General features: G+C 57.1%; 13 protein-coding genes across 13 annotated transcripts; 8 read left to right on the top strand and 5 right to left on the bottom strand.

Annotated features, from left to right (window-relative positions):
* The first annotated feature begins 45 nt into the window (after nt 1-45).
* Nucleotides 46-969, top strand: BDY17DRAFT_303559 (uncharacterized protein). The gene has a single exon (XM_033734596.1). The coding sequence runs from the start codon at nt 341-343 to the stop codon at nt 632-634; it is 294 nt and encodes a 97-aa protein (XP_033586854.1). The 5' UTR covers nt 46-340; the 3' UTR covers nt 635-969.
* A 75-nt stretch (nt 970-1,044) lies between these two features.
* BDY17DRAFT_303557 (uncharacterized protein) lies at nt 1,045-2,727 on the top strand. Its single transcript, XM_033734595.1, has 3 exons — nt 1,045-1,415; nt 1,474-1,824; nt 1,879-2,727. The coding sequence occupies exons 1-3, from the start codon at nt 1,104-1,106 to the stop codon at nt 2,449-2,451; spliced, it is 1,236 nt and encodes a 411-aa protein (XP_033586853.1). The 5' UTR covers nt 1,045-1,103; the 3' UTR covers nt 2,452-2,727.
* A 394-nt stretch (nt 2,728-3,121) lies between these two features.
* BDY17DRAFT_303556 (major facilitator superfamily domain-containing protein) lies at nt 3,122-6,372 on the bottom strand. The gene has a single exon (XM_033734594.1). It carries the CDS (start codon nt 5,878-5,880, stop codon nt 3,304-3,306), a length of 2,577 nt encoding a protein of 858 aa, XP_033586852.1. The 5' UTR covers nt 5,881-6,372; the 3' UTR covers nt 3,122-3,303.
* On the bottom strand, nt 6,358-7,726 carry BDY17DRAFT_303555 (Metallo-dependent phosphatase-like protein). Its single transcript, XM_033734593.1, has 3 exons — nt 7,442-7,726; nt 7,355-7,369; nt 6,358-7,296 (listed from the first exon to the last, which is right to left on the bottom strand). The coding sequence occupies exons 1-3, from the start codon at nt 7,496-7,498 to the stop codon at nt 6,664-6,666; spliced, it is 705 nt and encodes a 234-aa protein (XP_033586851.1). The 5' UTR covers nt 7,499-7,726; the 3' UTR covers nt 6,358-6,663.
* Nucleotides 7,727-9,728, top strand: BDY17DRAFT_303552 (pyridoxal phosphate-dependent transferase). Its single transcript, XM_033734592.1, has one exon. It carries the CDS (start codon nt 7,794-7,796, stop codon nt 9,285-9,287), a length of 1,494 nt encoding a protein of 497 aa, XP_033586850.1. The 5' UTR covers nt 7,727-7,793; the 3' UTR covers nt 9,288-9,728.
* Nucleotides 9,729-9,799: 71 nt separating this feature from the next.
* BDY17DRAFT_303550 (DNA glycosylase) lies at nt 9,800-11,807 on the bottom strand. Its single transcript, XM_033734591.1, has one exon. It carries the CDS (start codon nt 11,801-11,803, stop codon nt 10,133-10,135), a length of 1,671 nt encoding a protein of 556 aa, XP_033586849.1. The 5' UTR covers nt 11,804-11,807; the 3' UTR covers nt 9,800-10,132.
* Nucleotides 11,808-11,937: 130 nt separating this feature from the next.
* Nucleotides 11,938-13,020, bottom strand: BDY17DRAFT_303547 (ubiquinol-cytochrome C reductase complex 14kD subunit-domain-containing protein). Its single transcript, XM_033734590.1, has 4 exons — nt 12,839-13,020; nt 12,644-12,752; nt 12,525-12,578; nt 11,938-12,456 (listed from the first exon to the last, which is right to left on the bottom strand). The coding sequence occupies exons 1-4, from the start codon at nt 12,952-12,954 to the stop codon at nt 12,340-12,342; spliced, it is 396 nt and encodes a 131-aa protein (XP_033586848.1). The 5' UTR covers nt 12,955-13,020; the 3' UTR covers nt 11,938-12,339.
* Nucleotides 13,021-13,336: 316 nt separating this feature from the next.
* Nucleotides 13,337-15,052, top strand: BDY17DRAFT_35282 (mitochondrial carrier domain-containing protein). The gene has a single exon (XM_033738225.1). It carries the CDS (start codon nt 13,504-13,506, stop codon nt 14,707-14,709), a length of 1,206 nt encoding a protein of 401 aa, XP_033586847.1. The 5' UTR covers nt 13,337-13,503; the 3' UTR covers nt 14,710-15,052.
* Nucleotides 15,053-15,418: 366 nt separating this feature from the next.
* Nucleotides 15,419-16,345, top strand: BDY17DRAFT_327240 (uncharacterized protein; the record flags this gene model as incomplete). Its single annotated transcript, XM_033737645.1, has 1 exon — nt 15,419-16,345. One exon carries the CDS (start codon nt 15,419-15,421, stop codon nt 16,343-16,345), a length of 927 nt encoding a protein of 308 aa, XP_033586846.1.
* Nucleotides 16,346-16,640: 295 nt separating this feature from the next.
* Nucleotides 16,641-17,951, top strand: BDY17DRAFT_35290 (uncharacterized protein). Its single transcript, XM_033738227.1, has 2 exons — nt 16,641-17,077; nt 17,143-17,951. Exons 1-2 carry the CDS (start codon nt 16,935-16,937, stop codon nt 17,834-17,836), a joined length of 837 nt encoding a protein of 278 aa, XP_033586845.1. The 5' UTR covers nt 16,641-16,934; the 3' UTR covers nt 17,837-17,951.
* Nucleotides 17,952-18,352: 401 nt separating this feature from the next.
* On the bottom strand, nt 18,353-19,156 carry BDY17DRAFT_303541 (uncharacterized protein). Its single transcript, XM_033734589.1, has one exon. The coding sequence runs from the start codon at nt 19,004-19,006 to the stop codon at nt 18,389-18,391; it is 618 nt and encodes a 205-aa protein (XP_033586844.1). The 5' UTR covers nt 19,007-19,156; the 3' UTR covers nt 18,353-18,388.
* A 54-nt stretch (nt 19,157-19,210) lies between these two features.
* BDY17DRAFT_356029 (uncharacterized protein) lies at nt 19,211-21,162 on the top strand. The gene is made up of 3 exons (XM_033738273.1): nt 19,211-19,547; nt 19,608-20,524; nt 20,580-21,162. Exons 2-3 carry the CDS (start codon nt 19,632-19,634, stop codon nt 20,875-20,877), a joined length of 1,191 nt encoding a protein of 396 aa, XP_033586843.1. The 5' UTR covers nt 19,211-19,547; nt 19,608-19,631; the 3' UTR covers nt 20,878-21,162.
* Nucleotides 21,163-22,460: 1,298 nt separating this feature from the next.
* On the top strand, nt 22,461-23,499 carry BDY17DRAFT_327237 (uncharacterized protein; the record flags this gene model as incomplete). Its single annotated transcript, XM_033737644.1, has 2 exons — nt 22,461-22,504; nt 22,563-23,499. 2 exons carry the CDS (start codon nt 22,461-22,463, stop codon nt 23,497-23,499), a joined length of 981 nt encoding a protein of 326 aa, XP_033586842.1.
* Between the last annotated feature and the right edge of the window lie 538 nt (nt 23,500-24,037).

The following is a 24,037-nucleotide window of genomic DNA, read 5'->3' as shown; positions in this document are numbered from 1 at the left end:
TATGGCAGCTAGAGGCATTGAGAAACTTCCATTTGCGATCATCAATGTCGTTTGCAATGACGTATGCTGGGGAGAGGGTGGAGGGCGATCACTGCCGTGGTTGGCGGCGGAGAAGGTCTTCCGAGCGACGCCATCTCTCGTCCGTCTCCACCTCACTCGCATTGTTGCACTATCCTCGACTTCTTCCATCATTTCCCCTTCTTCCATCATTTCCGCCCTGCTACATCGTTCCGCAGCCTCCAAGCGAGATGACATGAATTGGGCGCGCAGCAATATCGGGACAGCGGAATCGGGACGAGACCGTGGGGTGCTTGCGGGTAAATGATCTGTCAGCGACGGGATGACAGAACATGATTCAGCATCACCGCGCCGCACTCCCATCCGCCTCGACCTTCCCATGCAACGTCGGTTCCTGGCCCAACACCCACGTCGAACAATGCCTGATTCCACGTGCACCATCCCCCGCTCCGCTCTGTCATCCTCCCCCTGCCTGGCACGGACTAGCGCTGTTGCCAATTTTGGACACCGACAGACTTCACTCGGTACATGTACCCACGCCAGTCTTCGCTCTCTAAACAAGGCTGTGACCGCCCGGCGCCGCTCGGCTTACGCCCTCCTCTCCCTCCACCGGTGAAACGGCGCGCTAGGGCCAACGCGTCGCGCCAGCCGCACTGCCTCGCACGTGTCGTGCATCGTTCCCGCCCCTTCCGGCCCTGCCCTATCCTACCGCTCATCAGGCTGAGATAATTCCTCACCCGTAGCCTACTCTCTCCACATCTAGCCTCGCGGTGCCCGATATATTGGTGACTTCTTCACATCCTGACAAATGCCCTCCGTCTCTCCCGCTTATTCACGCGCCAACGCAATATACCGCGCACGCCTGGTGTTACGTTACCGTGCTATTGGCATTTGGTACACGGACGTGCGCGCGACGGCATCATGCATCCTACTGTGCTGCCTTGCCATGCCCGCCACAAAGCTTGGGAGCAGGTATAAAAAAGCTTGGTTTCCCTGCCAAAGTCTTGTTTCGTTCATCTCATCCCACCCCATCTCCTCCTCTCACTCTTCTTCTCTTCTCACACCCCTCGTCACAACCCACCAACATGCGCAGCTTCCTCTCCCTCGCCGCCCTCCTGCCGGCCGTCCTCGCCTCTCCCTTCCCATGGGGTCCTCCATCTGGAGGCGGCGGCGGTGGTGGTAGTGGCAAGCCTCCCGCCAAGGGCGCGGCCGCCTACTTCCTCAAGAACACCAACACCTCCGACAACCAGCTCGTCTCCATGGCCATTGCCTCGGATGGCTCCCTCGGCAAGCCCGTCCTCACCTCTACCGGCGGCAAGGGCGCCTTCCCCATCTCCACCCTCGCCACCCCCGCTGGTATCTTCTTCTCCCAGAGCATCGTGACCGTCGGAGGCAACGTGAGTACCATGTCTCGCATCACTCACCCTCGTTGTCCACCACTAAACCCAACTCCAGTACCTCTTCACCGTCAACCCCGGCGCCGGCACCATTGTCATGTTCACCATCAACACCGCCGATCCCACCGACGTGAAACTCGTCGACACCAAGTCCACCAACGGCGACTTTCCCACCTCCGTCGCCTACTCTCCCGATCTTGAGTTGGTGTGCGCCCTCAATGGCGGCAGCAAGGGCAGCGTGCAGTGCTTCAAGGTTGCCGCCAGCGGCTTGACCAAGCACGGCAAGGCCCTCCCGCTCTACAGCGGCTTCAAGCAGACCAACCCTCCCACTGGCCCCGTCGACACCGTCACTCAAATCTCTTTCAACCCCGCCTCCACCTCTCTCTGGGTCATTGTGAAGGGCAACCCGGTAAGTCCGAGATCCACGACCTAACCTACCAGCAAATACTAATCTTCCACGCAGGTCACCAAGCCCAACCCCACCCCCGGCAAATTCCTCGAGTACACCATCAGCAACGGCGTCGTCTCCTCCAAGCCCAAAATCAGCTCAATCAGCGACCTCATCTTCAACTTCGGCGCCTCGTGGATCAACGACGAAACCTTCCTCATCTCCTCGCCCGTCTTCGGCGTCGCCGGCGGCGCCCTCGTGGACACCCAAGGCAACACCCCGAGGCAAGTCGACAATATCACCGTCGTCGGCGAGGCGGCCGTGTGCTGGACCGCGTACAACCCGCTGCAAAAGAACGGCTACCTCTACGACGCCGGCCGCACGCGCATCAGCGTCGTCGACGGCACGACCGGCAAGCTCTTGACGCCCATCGAGGTGCACACCCCCGGCAACAACGGCACCGAAGGCGGCCTCTACGACACCGCCATCCTCGACAACTACAGCTACTCGCTCGCGGATCCGGATGGAATCGTCGTCGTCGACCTCAAGACCTCCAAGCAGTCGCAGTACTTCGACCTGACGTCTCTCGGCACGCGCGAGAACTTCCAGGGCATGGCCGTCTGGCCCACCACTCCCCTTACCTCCTAAATCGACACGTGGTGAACAAAGCAGCGCACGCGAACGCACCCGCGCGCTCACTCACATCATCCGCACCATCCTCATCGACAACCTCCTCCTCTCCCTCCTCCTCCTCCTCGACCTTCTCATCCTCCTCCTCGAAATCTGCAGTTCGGCGCGCGTATATACTGTACTAGACGTAATCTAATGAAAGCGAGCGTTCACCGATCCTGTAGATCTAGAATTCCGCGCTTTCTATCCCTCTCAAACTTCCCGATTTCTCCTCCTCCATCCACTTTCTCACTCACCTAGTCACATCCAGCAGCCTCGCCAATTCTATTTCCATCTCACGCGGGAAAGCCACGCCGCGCCGCGCCCATCCCGGCTAACCGCACAAAAAGGCAACAACAGCCTACAGCTGACTACACCCTACGCCTTTCCGTGCATGTGAGCAAAAGCCACAATTTCTGATTCAGCGCGCAAAACTCAAGGCCCGTCTCATACCGCGTCGGGGAATCGGTCTTCATCATGTAAGCGTGTGACCGCGCGGCTCTCGTTTATTTTGGCTTTTGGGGACTGAGTGGTGCTGCATGCAGGCTGGTTGGCGGGCGTCGGGGGAAGTGTTCGATGGGCTTTTGTTATGGGGTGGAGTGTATGCTATGGGATATAGCAGGAAGACAAGAAGGAAGGTGCTGTGAGTGCTCAGCGAAGACGTGAGGATGTACAGAGGGCTAGGTCGAGCTGTACATATCCGCGCACACAAAAGCAGACCGACCGTGATCGCGTCAACAAAAAAACCCCGAAACGCACACTCGCTCGGAACGCTGCAAAAAACACCAATCCCGGACTCTCCGGAGCCTACTCTCCTCGTCGTGTTTGTCATCATTCATTACCCGATTCCTCCTTGGACTCCACACTCCTCCTGCCCTCGCCGCCTCGTTGCCTACCCACATGCAGGGACGCGAAGAGGCCGCTCGCCTTCTCGGAAGCGGGGCCGGCGGCTGTCGGCGCCGATGCTGACGAAGAGTTCATAACGGGATCGCACTGCTTCCTCGCCTGCGGACTCCCGTTTAGCCAAAGGGGGAAGAGGGTGCCTGCAGCGAAGACCGCGGTGCCGACGACGAGAGCGAACATGGCGCCGCCGCCTCCGCTTCCTCTGGTGTTGGTGAGGTGATTGGAAATAGGAGAGAAGACTGCCCCCCCGCTGGCCGCGGCGGTGATGCACACGCTCGCAATCTTCGTGTAGCGGCCCATGCCGCGCAGCGCCTGCGCGAAAATCAACGAGAACAGCGGACCCTCAAAGAAGAAGACGAGCATGATCATCGCGGTCCCCGTGTCGCCGGAGAAGTTCATGGCCAGGGCTTCGAAGACAATACAGGCGAGGAAGCAGGTGAGGATGAGGACGCGCGGTTTCACCCAGAAGCCCAAACCCGCCGCCATGAAGCGCGAGACGGCAAAGGCCGTGTGCGCTATCGCCATGTAGTTGGCCGTATTGCGTGTGGGCGCGATGAGCGTGAGGTAGGCGTCGAAGGTGGTGCCGTTGACCTCCTGCGCGCCGACGTAGCAGAACTGGGCGAAGACGCCGACGGCCAGGGTGAGCCAGATGACGCTGTAGCCGCGGATTTTGGCGTGATTGGCGCCGTCGAGGCGCTCGGCGGCGTTGGCTAGCTCGACGTCGCTCACTTCCGGCAGGGGGATGTAGTAGTATGCGACGGCGAGGGAGATGGTGAAGAGGGAGATGCCGAGGTAGGCCCATTGGGTGTCAACGAGGGAAGGGGCGTGCAGGCTTTGGCGGAAGAAGGCTTTCTCTGCGATTAGGGGTGCGACGACGCTGCCGATTGCTTGCACGCCTTGGCTGAAGTTTAGCCGGATTTCGCTGTACTCTGTCGGACCGCAAAGGATGATGAAGGGGTTTGCGGAGACTTCTAGGATGGACAGGCCGAAGGCGACGATGAAGTTGGTGATGATGAAGGCGGGGAAGGAGGTGAGGACGGCGGCGGGCCAGAAGATGAGCGTTCCGCAGCCGTAGATTGCTAGGCCGACGGGGTAGCAGGCTTTGAAACCCCAGTGCTTCAACACCAGCCGGCCAACGAGTATCGGTCCGAAGAAATAGCCCACCCAGTAGGCGCTGTGAATACCCGTGCTCTGCGTAGGCGTCATATGGGCAACCCGCTGGAATTGCTGATTCAAGACATCGAGGAGCCCATATTCGAAGCCCCAGATGAAGAACAGCACGGTGACCATGGCGATAGGGAAGACGGACTCCCGCACGCTCAACTCCACTAGACTCTTCTTGTTGCCCATATCCACGAAATCGAAAAAATTGACCGAGGGTCGGCGGGTGTCGCGGCTGCTGTTTGCCTGCCTGGTCATGGTCTGCGTGGCCATTGGAAGCTCCGTCATTTCCGGTGTGGTGAGAAAGTCGAGCATGCCCATCGGCCCATCATCAGCACCGTCTGATACGCCAGAATCCTCCCGCGCTTCATTCTCCGCCTCCGGCGCCGAAAGATGAAGAGGCGAGGGTGCTTTCCCTGGGGCTTCGAATGACCCCCGCGCATCGCCCCGATCCCGTAGCATGTGCGGCAGAAATCGCGACACGAGCGGTTTCAAGGCGGGGACGCAAGCGACCATGATTCCTACGTTGACCTCTATGGCGGACCACATGTAGCTCAGGGCTGCGTACCAGCTAAAGTCGGTGTGTTCGGTGGAGCTCGAAGTATTATGGGTGCCGTCGAAGATCTCACGCAGTCGAGTCTGCGCGGCGGATTGCAGGTAGACGATGCGGATGACATCGACGATGGTGACAAAGGCGCCGAAGCTGAAGGTGATGATGAGGATGATCTTTTGCTTTCGCGGGAGGCGCAGTTCGGTTAGCAGAGGCATGGGCAGGAAGAGCAGGGCCAGGTCGGTGATCATGTTGAGCGGAACAGAGGAGAGGTAGATGGTGATGACGTCGGTGCAGTGCGAGTTGGCTGGTTCGGGGACTTGGAAGGCCGCTCCGACTGGACTGCACTGGAACACGGTGACCAGACATAGCGCCAGACCTCCGGCGTTGACGGCGAAGAGAGTGGTGATGCACGCCCATTTGAACTGTCGATTCATCGTTGGCAGGGAGAGGTAGAAGGCGAGGATGGACGTCTTGAACGCCATGAGCGCAGGCTGGTACATGATGCTGAAAGCGTAGTCCGCCTTTCTCAGATTCTCCTGCCAGTCGGGAGGGATGCTGGTCTCATGCCGCCCGAGACCCCACGCGCAGCCATAGCAGATGGCGGAGGTAATGCCGGCGGCAATGAGCCAGGCCAGGACGATGAAGTAGTCATCGATGGCGACTTTCTTCACAATCGCGGCGCGCGAGATGAGGCGCAAGGCGACGAAGATGGTGGAGAGGGTGGCGAAGAGGAGGGTGACGGAGAGGACGGCGGGGCTGCGGCCTTGGAAGTGATCATGGTTGTCGGACATTTTCAGGTGTCATGGGTGTGCACGCCCATGTTTGCGCATTACAGCATGCCGAGTAGGTGTGAGTCAGTTGGAGATGTAGGAGTATTAGAGATGGTCAGACGCGGTGGCGCGCGCATGTTGTAGGCATCGGAGAGGACTCGAGGTGGTGATGCAGTGAAGGACTCGGACAGACTCGGATGGTGACGTGAATGATGAGAAAGCAGAAAGACCGCAAGCACCAAGAATATACGACAGAGGCCAGGTGAGATTGCTAATAGGAAGATGGGATGCAGTCGGGAAGGGCAGGTGATGGAGACGGCCCTTTTTTCGCCGTCTAGCCTGCCACGCTACGGTGGATTAGTCGGTACGCCGGCGTGTACCCGCGCATCACTGGTGGATGATGATGGGGCAAAACGATGCGGGCAAATTGTGGTCCCGCCGAGAGTCTGGGGCGTGGCGTGGCATCGCATCTGCTCATCTCATCCAAGATCGAGCTCCTCCCCTCCGCCTCCTTCCCCGCATCGCGTCTGCATCGGGCAGGTTGGTGCTTGCAGCCGACGGGGCCGGATTAGGCAGGCATGTATAAGATGGATAGAAGGTACGGGAGGGCGCATACATTTCCTCTACTTCTTCTTTTTCATGATAGAGGAAGTGGTCTTCGAATGTGCTTCATCATGGCCCTTGGCAAGTGGAGCACGTGAGGTCATCTTACGCCGCGCAAGGTCGCTGCTGCAGACGTGCAACAACACCGACATGAATCGAAGACAGCTCTGGTCGCTTCGTGTAGACGAAAATGTCATTCATTCAACCCCCAGCAACACCCTTCCGAAAACTGACCTTCTCCACTCCCACACTCTCATTGCCCTCCTTGTCTTTCCGCAACTGATACACGTACAACACCAACACATCGCCTTGCACATCCATGAGCACGAAACTCGGGACATTCCCATCCTCTTCACTCGCATCGTTTGCGCCTTCCTCCCCTCCGCCCATGCCACCCAGTCCTTCGTCCACCCAGCTCACTGCGCCTGTTGCGCTACCGGGATTGACGAAGAACTTGCCCTCCATCTCGTATGCTTCGAACCGACATGTCCCTCCCCAACATAATACATCCACATCCATTTGACGTGCGTAGATGAGTAAGGCGTCGGGGTCGCCTGGGGGTATGATGGCGTCTGCATGGGTGAAGCCTATGCGCAGGCTACCGTGTGTGACGACTTTTGATAATGCAGTAGTGACAGCATAGCCGCTCTCTGGTGCTGCGCTTGCACCGGCGGGTGCGGCGGGGTTGGAGGAGGTGAGAGGGAGATCGTAGTCGCCTTTGACGAGCTGCACGTCGGGGGCGAGGTTGCGGAGGAAGGAGTAGACGGAGGGTGCGGTCAGGTTGCCTAGACACAGCACTTGGCCGATTTTGCCGGGGGTGAGGAGTTTCTTGAACTGCAGCGGTGGTTCAGTATGAGGTGGTGACGGGTTGACGCTTGTGTGACGAGCGCACCTTTGCGGGTATGTCCTAGCCAGTCGGTCAGCCTGCTGCCTTTATGTTCTTTCTTGAGGATGTGCGGGAGGCATGGAGAGGACAGACTATTGCGCGGTCGGGGATGAAGAGGTCGCCGATGACGAGGATGAGTCTCGACGCCATCTTGCTGCCTACCCCGATGGTTGTTTGGGAAGATGAGATAGACGGTGATGCTGGTGTAGGCAGTAGGCAAACGCTGGAAGGAAGGCTCCGAAGGCCATCATTGGAATGCGGCTCTGCGGGCAATCCCGGAGCCGGTGTGGACTGCCGGCGGATGGGATCATCTCAACGCTCCAAAGGCAAAAGGTTGGCGTTTGGATGTGAATCATTACACGTTGCCAAGCGCCACACCATTGACTGATTTTCTTGCGAGGACCACTTGACGTTCCATCCAAACACGACCGTGCTGTACAATTGCATGTCACGAGTCATCTTCAATCAAATCCCCTCGGAAGTGCCATCCGTCATCCTGGCCGCCCCGCGCATCGCTCGCCATTTTCGAGCCCCACCAAGGCTCGTCATTCCATTTTCTCCCAAGCTGGCGCCCCCTCATGAACGACTCGCGCTGCTTTCTCGTCACTTCTCCTCCCAACCTCCCACCCAACTGACCGCCTCTCCCGACCGCAACTGGAAATCCGCTTCTCGAAACACGCCCCAAATCGTCACCGACCAGAGACGAACCCTCGGCGCCCAAACGTCCCCCCTGCAAAAACAAATCGAAATGGCCGAACCCGCTCCCAATGGCGCTGCCACCGCCTCCCAGCAGCCGCCCCATCCCGCCATCCTCATCCCCGGCCCCGTCGAGTTCTCCGATGAGGTGCTGCAGAGCATGTCGCACTACAGCGAATCCCACGTCGGCCAGCCCTTCGTCAACGTCTTCGGCGACGTGCTCGCCCAGCTGCGCAAACTCTTCCAAACCACCAACCCCAAGAGCCAACCGATCGTCATCTCCGGCTCCGGCACTCTAGGCTGGGACCAAGTCGCGGCCAACGTCACCGAGCCCGGCGACGAGGCATTGGTCCTGCACACCGGCTACTTTGCCGACAGCTTCGCCGACTGCTTCGAGACGTACGGCGTCAAGGCGACGCAGCTCAAGGCGCCCATTGGCGACCGGCCGCAGCTGGATGCGGTGGAGAAGGCGCTGAAAGAGAAGAAGTACAAGGTCATCACCATCACCCACACCGACACCTCCACCGGCGTCCTCTCCGAAATCGAAGCCGTCGCCAAGCTGGTGCGGAAAGTGAGCCCTGACACTCTCATCATCATCGACGGCGTATGCAGCGTTGGCTGCGAGGAAATCCGTTTCGACGATTGGGATCTCGATGTCGTCTTGTCCGCCTCGCAGAAAGCCATCGGCTGTCCAGCCGGTCTGTCTATCCTCATGGTATCCGGTCGTGCGATAGAAGCATTTGAAAAGCGAACACATCCCCCCGGCAGCTACTTTGCCAGCTGGAAGAACTGGCTCCCCATCCTCCGGAACTACGAGGCCAAGAAACCCTCCTACTTCGCCACCCCGTCGCCCCAGCTGATCCACGCGCTGCACACCTCCCTCAACCAAATCCTCTCCATCCCGCTGCAAGACCGCTTCAAGCGCCACAAGGAAGTGAGCCAGCACGTCAAGAAGACGGTGGAGTCGTGGGGCCTCAAACAACTCGCCACCAAGCCGGAGAACCAGGCTTCAGGCATGACGGCCATCTGGCTGCCGGATGGGCTGAAGCCTACCGATGTCCTGCCCCATGTGCTCAAGAAGGGTGTCGTATTTGCTGGTGGCCTGCACAAGGAGTGCGCGACGAAGTACGTGCGCTTTGGACATATGGGTGTGAGCGTGATGGATGGCAAGAAGGACGATATCGAGCGGGCGTTGGATGCGCTCAAGGAGGGTCTGCAGGCGGCGGGCTGGAAGCAGCAGTAGCTGTGATGCAGAGCGTATATAGCAGTACATTACTCTGATACATTTATTCCGAGGATCATACAGGTTTGCTCAATGGCATTGCATACATGTATCCATTCATCCACCACCTTGCACGTAAGGCCCAAGCTCCACTTTCGCAGCTCACCTCCCAAACAACCCTGACATCACCACTACACTGCCCTCAATTCCCAAGTCATCAACCCAAAACAAACACATCCAAACGCCCCGCATTCAAAATCAACGAAAAGAAGAAGAATCAAAAATGCCCCTCTCGAAAAAATACTTCATCCTCCCCAGCCTCGCCACCCTCTTATTCATCTACGGCGTCACCAGCATCCAAGCAGCGAAATCGAACGCGCAACGGCACCGCGACGCCGACACGGGGGGCGAAGGGTTGAGTTTGCTGAATGAGAGTCGGCGCCGGCATGGGTTTGAGGGGCGGGTGGGGGGTTCTCAGCGCGGAGGGACGGTGGGGGAGTTGGTTGGGGAGGTGAGGGGAAGGTTGATGGGGAGGGGGGTCGAAGGCGAGGACGTTGAGAAGGGGGATGGTGGAGGTGGGAAGGGGAGTGGGAGGAGTGAGGTTGAGGAGAGGCTTAGGACTATTCAGGGAAGGGGAGGGAGGTCGAGGGAAGGGTGAGGGTTTGCGCTTGGGACGTGTGCTTCACTCGCCATCCAACTGTGCAACAGCGGCGGTGCATACGAACATTACGATTCCCGACCGAGCCGCTCGCCAACAATCTGCGCACGACGCTTCGACAACACGATCTTCTCGCCTACTTTTGGCCCATGGCATGCTGTCATCAGAGCGTGCAGATCTCATTGATGTGAGCGGGCCGTGCGACGACCTATGAGTCGAGTCGCAGCACGCGTGCGATGCGCTGCGCTGCTGGTCTCTCCACCCCTCTGCAAGGCTCGGCGAGGCCGAAATGCAGCTGTGAAATATCGTAGCCGCGCTCGAACATGAGACGAGAAGTTCGAGATCTGAGGCGGAACGGCATTGTCCCAGCTGAAGAAATGTATTGATATGGTCGCAACCGTACGGGAGATAGCAGGTACATCCCAAGCTCGACCCTAGTTATCTTCCACCGCAGCAACGTCCACGTCTTCGATCCGCCACATGTACTGTCGAGCATATCAGCGTCGATCTCAAAGATAAAGGGAGGACATAGGACTCCACTCACCCACATAAACAAACTCCTATACGGCCTGAACTTCTCCGAAATGTCCAGCATGTCCTTCTCACTCATATACTTCCACTTCCCTCCTCCCTTCGTCTTCAACTTGGCGACATCTCGCCCCACATACGCCGCCATGCCCCTCTGCACGCCCAAGTCGCCGGTGGAAAAGACGTCCATCCTCTTCAGACCAAAGCACATGAACATCTCCACACTCCATCGCCCGAGTCCGCGCACCGCGACGAGCTTCTCCATCACTTCCTCGTCCGTGCCGTTCATGAGCATGTCGACGGTCAATTCGCGGTCGTGGAATTTCTGCGCGAGGCCTTGGATGTACTCTGCTTTCCGCTGCGACAGCCCTGCTTCTCGCAGTCGGGGGATGGAGGTTTGCGAGACGACGGCTACGGTGGGGAAGCCGTTCGGACACGATTCGGGCGGGAACAGGCCGATGAATTTGTTCTTAATGCTCCGAGCTGCTGCACCCGAGACCTGTTGCGCCATAATGCCGGACGCAAGGGAGCGGAAGGGATCGATGGTCTCCGCCAGGCCTTCGGGGGAGAAGACGCGGCAGTGGTGCGCGTTGACGACGGGTTCCAGCTTCGCGTCTGTGCTGGTTAGATGTGCGCATGCATCTTCCAGGAGAGACTTGTTGGTCGTTAGAGACTTCGACCCGGCTTTCGAGGGCGATTCTTCAAAGTTGCTGTATGTCGGTTCGACTTGCGTTCCCCTGGGTGTGAGAAGTGGGGCATTCGTGTGGCGCGGTTCGGCTCTCCTCGTTGGAGGCGGCGGAGTTACGTCGTCGATGTCGCCGGTGCTATAGTTGCCGCCTGGCGCCCCGATCAATCCGACAGCCGAAGGGGTAGGGGTGAAGGGAGGTGGCTGCTCCGTCTTCACTACTTTGCGTCGCTTGTTGGGCGTACTTGGAGGAGGCGGCATTGCTGCTTTTGCCTCATCGGCAGTGCCATTGGTTGATACGACGGCTTCAGCGCCTTTGCTTTGCCGGCCACGCTTTTTGGTTGGAGCGTCGTTTGGCGTCGGAGGCACTGACAGCTGTCCCCCATTTTGTTCGCCGAGAGACTTCCCACGGGATGAGCGTCGTAGAGACATATCTCGTTGTTGTGTACTCGGGAAGCTTGGGCGGGAAGTACAGCTGGTATGGAGCAAGTGTTGGTGATGGAGGAGATGCCCCTTTTTCAATGTAAACCGAAACCCGAGGAGATTCCGGGCGAAAACTGCAGCCAGTGTTGTCAAGGCTTGTCCGCTTGAGTTGATTCTAATCGATTGTATATTCTGAGTAGTTGGTGTTGAAGGAAGCAGTTGACGATGGGATGAGTCGCACATGAGCGTGGATGTGATGTCAGCAGCACGGAGAGTTACGCGATCGATGCCTGCTTGGCGCGCTACGAGAGAGGAGCGACATCACGTGAGGACTGGAAGATATATCTACATGCTAGCACGGTTGTGTCTTACTGACCCCAAAACATCAGGTGCAGTCCAAGCCCTTTTATTTTGATCCGAAACCCGTCCTGGCTGGTAAGAGATTGTCGGCCGGCGATATGCGGCGGCTTGGGCGAGTACTTGAGCTGTCCACAAGATGTGAATGATACGTACACAGCAGCTGCCGAGTCTGCTGGATACAGTCTGAAGCACACACGAGCACGCGCCGCGTACAAGCATCAAATAGCCATAGCAATGCATTCACGCGTTGAAAGAGACCGTCTGCTGCTTGCTGACCATTCGCGAATGCTCCATTCAATACACTGCCGATGGCACGCCACTTCTATAAGATACACGAGCGCCATTGATTGTAAACCTTGCGTTCATATATACATATTGCTCGGTCGGGTCTGGCAGTGCGTATATCCACTCGACACCACTCAATGCCGTCTGCTACCGGGCTCCGGCTTCTTCCTGATGGTCAAGGAGTCCAAGTCCTCCCTCTCGGCGCGCTCCTTTTCGATTTCTCGGATGATGGGGGAGAGGTAGGCGGAGTCCTGTATAGCAATAGATGTCAGTCACTGTACAACAGATGCAGGAGCCATGGCTTCCGTGTGGGGCATACCTCATCTGGCTTTGTCCACTCGGTCTTCGGAAGCAGCTGATGTGTCAAGGAGCACTGTTGTCCAACGTTAGCTCCGTCCATTCCTCTCCTCGTCCAAATCTGCCTCTTCCTCAGCATACCTGGAAGGCCCTTCGCATGCGGAAGACCCGGTCATACGCCTCCTTGGGGCTCAAACGCTTGAGGGCCAGCTGCACCACCTCGCTCTCTTCGGGGATCAGATCATCGACTCTGCAGGCGGCGAATCATCAGCGTGGAGTCCCTCTCAGGCATGCCTTGTAGTGCGAGAAGGCATGCGCAATGCCCGTGGTGCCTACCTCAATCCCAATTTGCGATATCCGGCGCTGTCCATGTACCAGTTCGACAGCGGCTGCATCCACCTCCGCAGCCAGGGACGCTTGATGATGAAGGGGGCGAGCGACGGCTGCGACATCTTGACGGGTGGGGGGTGACGATGTCGTGGAGCAATGGAGTGTCTTCCAGTACCTTGAGAGGTAGGAGGTCGAGAGTCTTGAGCTCAGGATTATGCTTTGCTTTGCAACGGCGGAAACACCCGGGAATTAGAGTTTGCGGCTTCCGTCACCCCACACGTCCGAGCTTCTCTTCACCACCGCTGCCCGCCATTTCTCGGGGCACTGGAAGGACGTGAGATTGTGAGCCTCCATTGCCTGCCCTTCAACCTGCACCTGCGCATGTCCACCTCTCCGACACCGCCTCGCCCCTTCCTGACTATTGTTGTGGACGGATGACATAGCGCAGTCATCCCCGACGGTCCTGCGGGGCCCTTCACACCCTCACATCAGCAAGAGCAGCTTGATCTCGGAAAGAAGGCACGAGGACAGCATTCTCGACTGCAATCCTCTTCCACCGCATGAATCTTCTTCCCACGTCATCCCTCTACCAACTCCCACCTACACCCCTCATCTCCATTCTTCCGAGCATGCCGCAGCGACCGCGATAACGTTTGCATGGCTTGAGGATCATGTCCACCGAACATGGCTCGCCGCCGGTGAAAGAGAGGCTCAAGCCGAACACTTCGTTCCCCACGGTGGCAAGATGGTGCGCCAACCTCTCCACCCCGACCATCAACTCCTTCTCCGGTGCCATGGCCGGTATGGCTAGCGGCATCGTCACCTGCCCGCTCGATGTCATCAAGACCAAGCTGCAAGCTCAAGGTTCCTTTGCTACCGCCGGCGTTCCGGGCAAGACCCCGTCCACGGCAATAATATATCGAGGGCTGTTCGGAACAGCGCGAACGATCCTGCGACAAGATGGTTACAAGGGCATGTATCGCGGTCTCGGGCCAATGCTTCTGGGCTATCTTCCCACCTGGGCCGTGTACATGTCTGTATATGACAGCAGCAAGGATTGGTTCTATACCCACCATTATGGCATCACCGAGAACGACAAATGGCTGCCTCGCGTATATGCGTCTCTCCTCGCCGGCGCCTTCAGCACCATTGCCACAAATCCCATCTGGGTTATCAAGACTCGACTGATGTCACAAGTCTCGCGTACTGCCACGGACGGCGCACGTACTCCCTGGAACTACACTAGCACTATAGATGCCGCGCGGAAGATGTACAGAGCAGAAGGCCTTGGCGCATTCTACTCCGGCCTAGCCCCAGCCCTCCTTGGCCTCACCCACGTTGCAATTCAATTCCCCCTATACGAGTACTTCAAGCAGCGAATCACCGGCTACGAAATGGGCGAAGCCCCAGCCGAATCAGGCAAATCCTGGACTAACATCTTCGGCATCCTCACCGCCACCCTACTGTCCAAAGTCTGCGCAACAAGCGCCACCTACCCACACGAAGTCCTACGCACCCGCCTCCAGACGCAACAGCGCTACGTGCAGCCGGAATCATCTAACGGTGTCCAAGGCTCACACCACTCTCAACGCCTCCCAACTCGGCCTGTCGGCTCTTCCGACGGCCTCCGCTACGAACCGCGCTACAAAGGCGTCATCCGCACATTCAAAGTCATCCTGCGGGAAGAAGGATGGCATGCATTCTACAACGGCATGGGCACAAATATGATCCGCGCCGTGCCCGCGGCCATGACGACGATGCTGACGTTCGAGAGTGTCAAGGGCGCGATTGGCGGATTACAAGACGAAGGAAAGATGCTCATGCGAGAAGAGGAAGAAAGTTGGGCGCGACAACCTGAGAACAGGAAGTGGTCATGAAGAGAAACTGTGAACTTTGACTTTTCCGGACGAGAACCTGTGACGGCGGCGGGAATCGGCGGAACGACGCATGCATGATGGACATTTTCGGCCCTTTGCATTTGGAGCATATGCAGCACGCTGGGTTGATGGATGATTGAGCGTTTTCCGGCGTACTGAGTAAGAGGTGGATGTGTGCATTGCGCTGATGGGGGAGGCTCGGGAACCCTTGGTAGTATGTGCATCCCTGCGATGATTCAAATGTTTTGAGTAAACTCACTTCAATGCAAGAAGTTCACTTCACTTGATGGTGCGCACGTGAGAGTGGCACGTGAGGGTGGGTCCTGCGCGTTAGCCTGTTTCTTTTTCCACCGCATGTCTTGCTCGATACTCTTCTTTCTCTTCCAGACATCAACTCCTGGTCTGCCTGCTAGAGCGAGATCTCATCACGACACTCACATACCACCTCACTGCCAGCCTCCAAGAACTGGCCTCACCACAATATTCAACTTTCCCATCAATCTCTCCGCCGAAGTCTTACCAAGACACTCAGTCCACCTCTCACTTTCCAAGTGAACTGCACCTCACCGAACAACTGGTGTGCGCTCGCCACGTCAGTCGACTCCTTAAGACTCATCGAGAATTCTCCTCCGACCTGACGGACGTCTACCATCAATCTACACGACAGCCAAAGTCATCTTCCACATATTCATCGACACAGGTCGACGCAATGACCATCCAAGCTGCCTACGACTTCTACTGGCGCTTTGACCAGTATGATCACCTATCACAGAGCGATCTCATATCTACACTCATTACTGCTGGTTGTTCGGCCACGATCGCACTAGAATCGAAGCCTGAACTCATCGCAAGAAAAGTCAGGCTTGACCGTGGCCTGCTCTTATACGAGAACTGCACCGATGAAGAGCTTCAACAGCTCGTGAGACGCAGGCTTCTGCAACCTATGGAATCTGCCTACAAAGCCTGTGGTCTACCAAGGCACGACATTGTGGACCTGAGGAAGTGGTGGCATGACGGAATGATTAAGAAATTAGAGGACGCCGATGCGACTGGATTCGGCAAATTCCTGGACCTCCCCCCTGAGCTCAGGAGTCGTGTCTACAAATTCTACGTCGGCAGTTTGCCAGCAGTACTGAGCTGTCCGTCTCAGCCTCCATTGGCTCGTACCTGTAACCTCATCAGGAACGAAGTCCTTCCGATTTTCTACGGCCACCACACTTTTGAGCTACGCTACACCCACCCTGGTCGTGGGTGGGCACACATCCGCCCCATGACACACATCCGCCCCACGATTGATACGCGGCTGTTTCTACACAGTATACCCATTGGGCAGGTTGCAAACCTCCGACACCTGCGTATAGGCTTCTCCACTCTTGAGTTCCCTTCTGAACTTGGGATTCTACAAGCTGGCTCGATTATGTTCAACGTCAACCTATCGAGACCGGCAGGTAACTCGAAGTGCACATTGACCGCAAGTACAAAAAATTTGTCAACCCATGCTATGCTTAAGCATCTCGAGCAAATGCTGAAGAAGACGGAAGAGAGTGATGGCCGCAAAACCTTCAGGATGAGCGACATCAAAGCTATCGGGACCGCCCTCGAAGAGGGGTGGGCTGAAAGACACAAGCCCGTATGAGCGCCAGCGGTGGGCCTAAGGAGGCTTCGTGGTATATATGGCTTGGTGGAAGGAGGACAGATTCTACGGTGACTGATCTTGGGGAGGCATCGAACATGCACGAAAGGACGGGTAATGAGCATTTAAGCCCGATGCGTTGGGAGTAGTTTGAAATTTGACCTGGCATCAGGACAAAATCACGGCTGGCAGTGAAGTGGGAGAAGGATAAGTGCGAGATAGTGAATAATGACCGTAACTCATAAACGTCACAGAGGTGACTGACGCGAAGAGAGCCTTCTGGGCGAGAAGTGAATGCACACGCACGTGACGCCACGTGACGCCCAGGCAGACATACTTCACCCACCCAACTTTGCTTCTTGTTTGTCCACTCAACCTCCACCTTTCTGCTTCCTGCTTCATCGACACTCTTCGCATCGTCCTTCTTCGAGACCATGCAGGGGCTCCGACCTCTCTGCTCTGCTTGGTAACGAGCAGCATCAATTGAGATCACTTCATCCTCCGCAAGACCACGAAGGATCTCCAACACCTCTGCTCTCACCGTTCAACCCTCACTTTATTTCATCCGACGCCACAAACGAACACAGCAAACATGGCACCCTCCCGGTACAACAGAAGCCACGACTACTGGAAGATTGGCGACTACAGTAACGAGCCCATGGCGCGTATGCAACGAGTGCTTGCCAAACGGAACTTCAAAGCTCCTCGCGCCAAAGACAGAGAGATGCTGGAAGGGTACGTTTCATTCAGCACCAAGTAGCGGATGCAAACGAAGCTGACTTACTATCGCCATGCAACAGATACATGAAGCGCAGCGACCGTGGTCTCATGTCGTACGTCGGCTGCAAGAACAACGAGCTGCGGAAGTTCATCCGTGACCGTGGCATCGAGATGGCGAGCGACCGGCGTAAGAAGGGCTTGCGATGGGAGCTGCTCCAGGCGCTCGAGAACGCAGACAAAAACCTCCGGTTCGAAAAGTTCACCAGTCTACCGCCCGAGTTGCGCAACATGGTTTACGAGTGGTACTTCGCCGGCTTCAAAGAACCGCTCGATGCTCCTGTGCAGCCGCCGATCACACGAACATCCAGCTTGATTCGGACAGAGGCTCTGCCCGTCTTCTACGCATCTTGCATCTTCGCATTGAGCCTGCGGAAATGGAAGAGACTGGTGGAAACGACAATCACCCACGAATGTCTTCTCTGGCTCGTGAGCTGCAACACGAAGTACCTTCCGCGAATTCGACGTCTTGCCGTGCAATTACAGTCGCCGAACAAGGTCCACGCGCTCTTCAGCATCGAGTTGCGAAAGAGTTTCGAAGCGTCTGACGAGGTCACAGGGTGGGCGCCTGACCAGCAGATCGGCCCACTCATGAAGCGGAAGCTGGAGCAAGCGCTCGGGGATGTCGTAGCGGCACCAGGAGAGGGCGGGAAGCTGAATATGGGGCATTTCTTCGCTTTGCGCGAGGAAGTCAGGGCGGGCCATTGGTATAAGTAGAACGGGCAGAGCAACGGTGCTGGACGAACCCCAAAGAGGATGACAACAACGAAGGCAATGGCATGCGTGGAATGAATTCAATCAGAGGAGAGCTGGGAGCTGATGGAAAGGAGAGAAAGAGATAGCTAAGCAGACTGATACTTTCCAAGCAGCCTCTTGCAATTGTGATAAGAGAGATCGAAACCATTACGGCGTACTCACACTCCAATCTCAGCGTGACATGAATAGCGATGCAGGTCTATCTTGATCCAAGGCGTTTCCTTGGCGTGAGGATCAAGAATGTAACAAGAATAGGTTATTGGCGCCTTGGGAGAAGGCCAGACGTCGCCGAGGCGGATCAGGCTTGCCGATCTTCGTCAGCACGTTTCAGGATGTTGCAGCGTTTCACGACCTGGACGCGGCTTGTCGGCATGCACGTAACAAATCCGAGGCTGGTTGAGAAACTTAGCAAAGGAGATGCGGCAGGCTGGATGTATTAATGCATCGCTCATCATCACCCTACGCGGAGGGTGGAGGGCCGGCTGCCTGCCACATTCCAGCAGCAGCAAGCGCTTACAAGCTCGGGTGGCGAGATCTCTCACGAAACGCGGAGAAGATCGCCCAGCCTGCCGAGCGTGCATCCGGCGTGCATGCAAGATCCTGCAGGCCGAATGCTCTAGCGACGAGCCAGCCAAAGGCTGCGGCGCGTTTCGTGTGGAGGAGCTTGCGCTCAACCAGTGGCGGACACACGGCCACGAGTATTTTTGGGGGTGCGACAGCCTTCGCGCCTCCTCGATGGAGTTTAGCGCGGAGCCGGAAACAATGGAAAAGTGGGGGGACGCGCTGCTGGCGGTCCCTGAAAGGGTTGAATCCTCTGCTTGAGGGGCTCTCTACCGCGTCGGGGAATGATGGACACTGCATGTGGGAGAGACGTGAAGACATGTTTGACACGATTGTTGATGCGGCGACGGATGAGGCTTGGAGATGAGGCTCGACACAGGGGTGGGCACTGAAGACGTTGCGTGTTGTGGCACATGGAAATTCCCAATCTCCAAGATCTCGAAGTGGCGATGCTTGTAGGTGTGTCTGTGCTTTATCAATTCGCGTCGGTCTACACGTATATTGGGGGGCCGGTGGCAAAAGCGCGGCCGTAGAAGCGTCGGATTGGGTTGGGGGGGCCAGACGAAGCATCTTCCCGAAGCAACACCGTATCTACACTGCTCGAGACGCCTTCCGATGGTTGATGAGCACTGGAATTGTCATGCATGTCGTGATGGCGGTAGATAGAGACAGGATTGCCCATCATCGACCAATAAGGATCTCCAGTGTTGGGGAGAGGCCTGATGAAAGAGCGCCGTTGCATCAAACCGTCAATGCCCAATGGGGTTAGCGTGCCGAGATTGGCGAAAGGCAGGGAAAGCTCTGGCCGCGCGTTTTTTCTTTGGGGCAAGGCCTCCTTGTCTGTCTTGCTTGCTCCTTCTCCCTGCGCGCGCCATTCCATCTTCACATTTCACACTTGCACTCTCCAACCACGGCCATTCCAGCCTCCTTCCTGCTCTTCTCCTCTTCTTCCATTCACGCGCTGCGCCTTCTCTCGTTGGGTTCATCGTGAAAGTCGCCCTCCGTCCGCCTTCTCCCCCCTCGCTCGCTGCATCCCCAACACATTCATCCATCGACACGAATTGCTTAGCTCGAGCTCTTCGACTCTTGTAATTTGCGCCCAGCAGTCTTAGTGAGTTCGTTGGATCACACCGCCCGTACATCCCTCACTGACCTCGCTGTTCCCCATCAGTTGACCTCACGACCCACGCCCGCAATGGCCGCACGATTCCTCCTCCCCGCCCTGGCCCTCGCCGGCTCAGCGGTTGCTGCAACTTGCAGCGGCACCACCACCATCACCAACCAAGCCCAAGCAACCCAGCTGTCCTCTTGCCAGCAGTGGACGGGCGACATTGTCATTGCCGGCTCCGCCGCCGGGGAAATCGACCTCAACGGCCTCCAGCGGATAGATGGCTCCCTCATCGCCAAGAACATTGGAAAGTTGACCACCTTCACCGCCGACAGCCTTTCCACCATCTCCGACACCTTCCAGATGATCGATGTCACCGCCTTGACCACCCTGACCTTCCCCTCGCTTGTGGCGGTGGACACCATCAACTGGCAGGGCTTGTCCAGTCTGCAGGGATTGCAATTCACGCAATCGGTGCAAAAGGCTACGAATGTGCAAATCGTCAACACCCAGCTCTCGTCGCTGGATGGCATCGACCTCAACGAGGCCGCCATCCTCATTCTCGCCGACAACACTTTCCTCAACTCGGTGAACATGAAGCTCACCAACGTCACCAACGCTCTGGGGTTCGCCAACAACGGGCCTCAACTGGAAATTTCCCTGCCCAATTTGAAGGCCGCCAACAACGTTGCCTTCCGAAACGTCTCGTCCGTCAGCATTCCTTCTCTCTCCCAAGTGACCGGCTCGCTGGGTTTCTACAGCAGCTACTTCACCACCCTCTCGGCTGCCAACCTCAGCACCGTCGCCATGACCTTGGCCGTCGTGGGCAACCCGCATTTGACCTCCGCCAGCTTCCCCCTGCTCACCGCTGTTGGCGGTGGTGTTCAGATTGCCAACAACACCGCCCTCACCAACGTCGACGGATTCAAGAAGCTTTCCAAGGTCTTTGGTGCGGTTGACATGTTCGGCACGTTCACGAGGTGAGTGCGAAATTAGCCTTTTGTGATATTTTCATTCCGCTGACCCCCCGTGTAGTGTAGCATTGCCCGCCCTGAACTACGTCAAGGGCGCCTTCTACCTCCTCTCGTCGGGCGACCTCGGCAACTCCTGCACCCGCTTTGATAGCCTCCACAGCAGCTCGGCTATCCGTGGGTCATACGAGTGCCAGGGCGGCCAAGCCGGTGCCTCCACCAAGGGCGGATCCGATGGCAACAGCACCAGCGGCGGCAGCAGCAGCAGCAGCAGCAGCGGTCACTCTGGCGCCACCTCGCTCATCATCCCATACACGACCGGCTTCATCGGCGTGGTGGCAGCCATCTTTGGCATGCTTTAAGAGACGCAAACGCGTGCACGTTTTGAGCGAGTTATGGCTGTATTTTCTACAGTGCGATTGCAACTGCGGCGGCGTTACCCATCTTCTGCCTTTCCTCGCGTGTGTGCACTTTGGGGTCCCGGCCGCGCGAGAGCCTGTCCGTTCCGCCTCTGTCCCTCCTTTCGAACATGCATCTGGGGCGCATGTTGTTTTGATAGTTTGAACCGGTTTGCAGCAGGGCACAAAAGGAAGGATGAGGGGGAGGGCTTATGCACAGACTAATCACCGAATTCAATCATTCCATACAATATAACGATGCGTGCTTTTCCCGTCTCATCGACTGTGTACGTACCACGTTCTCTGGACTACAATCCCGAGCGAGTGGGAGACATCACGTGATGCCGGAATTCCCCACTTATAGCCGCACCTTCTCTTGGGCATCCCGTCTTTCGACGTCTTGTCTCTGTCACTCCCCTCTGCTTGGGAGAAGATCGCACTTCACGTTCGACCGAACAATCTTGCATCCTCACATGTTCTCGTCATTAGATACCTCACTCTCACGAAGTAAAAGGTTGGAGAGTTTCCATTTCTCTCCGCAACTGTGCCGCTCCCTTGCTTCGGCCGGCCCTGCCTCTGCAGCGCGGCACGGCACAACCTCGTAGCTGCAGGTCGATGCGGCACGCCCGAAGCTGAGGGACTGCTGTGCTTGCGGCACGCCCGAAGTCGAGGGACTGTTTTTACTTGCCTGCTGCTTTCTGGTTTTCACTCTGTCACTTTTTGAAGCTTTACCAGCCCTTTCCTGCACTCTGTTTCGATGAGTTTCTTGTGGTCGAGTGGAGACTCTGCTGGAGTTTAGAGCCACTTTACTGGGGCGTGTTTGATGCTACGATGGATGACGCTCCAAGTTGGCCCCCGCCACTGATTTCTCGATTCTCGCCGTTCGATTCCAATCTGGGCTTGCAGCGCAGCATCACCTCACAGGACAAGGATTCCCCGGCCTGTCACGCAGGCTCAAGCTCCGTTAGCTTCAGATCTGCCGCTGTCAACTCACCTCCCCAGCCGCTGGCTAAAGTACTTCACAGCCTCAACGTCTTGGAGCTTGCGGTGAGCTGCACTACGAAGATACTCTGATCTACGATCCACCATGAACCCAAGCTGTGGCCGAGCGCGAGCATCAGCTGCGATACATGCTGGCTTCTTGCACGACTCGAATTGTACCGTTCACGCTTCTCCACTTCTGGCCGTCCCGTTCAGGACTCTTTGCGTCGCACAAGATGCAATGGGCCCGGCTTCGTTGCCGCCGCCAACCCCGTCCCGCAACTGCAGATGGCCTGCAACACACTCCTGCTGTTTACTCTACTCGTCAATAGTCGCTGCTTCACCCCGCCCTCCTTGCGCAGTTGTCCCAGATTTGAGATCCTGGCCGTACCCCTGATCTTCGACTGCGATGAGTATTTGAGTGGCGGGTTCAAAAACAAGCCAGACTTCCCTTTGCGCGTTCTTCTTTGCTTCTCATCATCTTCTGTCTGCTTTCGCTGCGAAATCTCCAACTTCTCTGTTCATCTGAATTGTGATTACCTTGAATTGACACTCCTGAGCCCAAAATGTCGTGTGAAGATTCCGCCGACTCTCGGCGTGTGAATACTGGGTGCGTTGCATGCAAGACGCGAGCTCTGCTTTGCGTCCATTCGACTGACACACCCCAGCAATCAACTCCCCTCGATCTGTACACTCATTCCGACAATTAAGAAGTGCCAGCAGTGCGACAAGCTCGTCCACTCCGCGCACCTCATCGAAAGCCTACAATTCCCGAGCATGTGTGCCGAGTGCTTCTCCATCCACTCCAACGAGGCCTTTGCCCGTCCAACGCATCATCACATCATGCCTTTGCGGCCGGCTCTCTCGTACACGCCTCTGCTGTTGGACATGACGGACAGACTTCCTTCCATGCATCGCACCGAAAGCACGTCCACCTTTTCGAATCTCAGCCAAGTCTCGCCTCTGGAGATGATCGATCCATACCGTGACATCTCCCTTCCTCTGTCCACCCGCAACACCCCGGAAGATCACGACGTCCCCGACGCGGTGCACCCACACGAGGACTCCGACGATGAGCGACTCCCAGTGCACGGGAAGAAGATTGCGGAGAAGATCGCACGCCGTCACCAGGCGAAGGCACTCCAGAATTCCGAGGACCTTCTTCTGTATCTCGCCAACTACAAAGGGCGCACGGCGCAGAGCAGCGGCAACGGGCGCGGCTGCGGTCTGCGATACAAGAAAGAGGAGATTATGCGCGTCGTGAACTGCTTTGCCGCGCACTTCCTCAACAAAGGGTTGACGGAGACGTTGGAAGCTAGTCGAGATGCGTCAGAGTGGTTTGAGGAACTTGCTGCTGAGCTTGAACCTGCGATGCGCTCCGGCGATCCGATGGCTGGTACGTTGCTGGAGGGGGCGAGCTTGAACAAGAGGACGCCGGGGTGCAGGCGGTGCAAGGATGAGTATGGCGTTGTGTCGCCTTGCACCGAGTGCAGGGACAAAAGACTCACGGCGGCGATGGAGCGAAACACGAAGGCGCTCACCCGGAAGGCCCGCAAGCCGACGGGCGTGACGAAGACGCGGCGCCCCACTGGATGCAGGTTGTGAGGTGGGGTGTTTATGACGCTGCACGTTCCGTTGGTGCGGTACTGGCAGGTGGCGGCTCACATTTTCGGTGTCTGTTTCGGTCGGCAGCAATGCCCAAAACATTTCGGTGTCCCTCTGGTCCGCGGTCGGATGGGGGAATGGCTTGGAAGGCTTTTACGAACTTTCGGCAAACCATGTACAACTATGACGAATACGTAGCCATCGGTACAGAAGCATACGGTACATGTCCGTCTCTTGTCTCCCATCCGATTCCACATCATGGGAAGCAGAAGTAAGCCACGACAAAGAAGGCATGCGTGCTCGAGCAGGGGGTCCCATTGCTGTGGGTAGCAAGCCAGCCACTCAGCGATAAAGAATCACGCTTGAAGTGCATTTAAGCTTGCGCGTGAGCTTTGCGTGCATGTTGTTGCAGGGGTTGGGAGATGCAGCTTTGCGTACGAAGCGTGATGGGCGAGAGGCATATGCATTAGCTCCGGGTTGCGACAGGTAGCAAAGTATGATTCGGTGGGGTGTGCGTGGTCGTTTGGGAAACCCCGCT

The sequence above is a fragment of the Neohortaea acidophila genome (genome assembly GCF_010093505.1).
Source record: "Neohortaea acidophila strain CBS 113389 unplaced genomic scaffold BDY17scaffold_10, whole genome shotgun sequence".
Lineage (NCBI taxonomy): Eukaryota > Fungi > Ascomycota > Dothideomycetes > Mycosphaerellales > Teratosphaeriaceae > Neohortaea > Neohortaea acidophila.
Note: the sequence above shows the minus strand (reverse complement) of the source record. Positions and strands in the feature narration are given on the sequence as shown.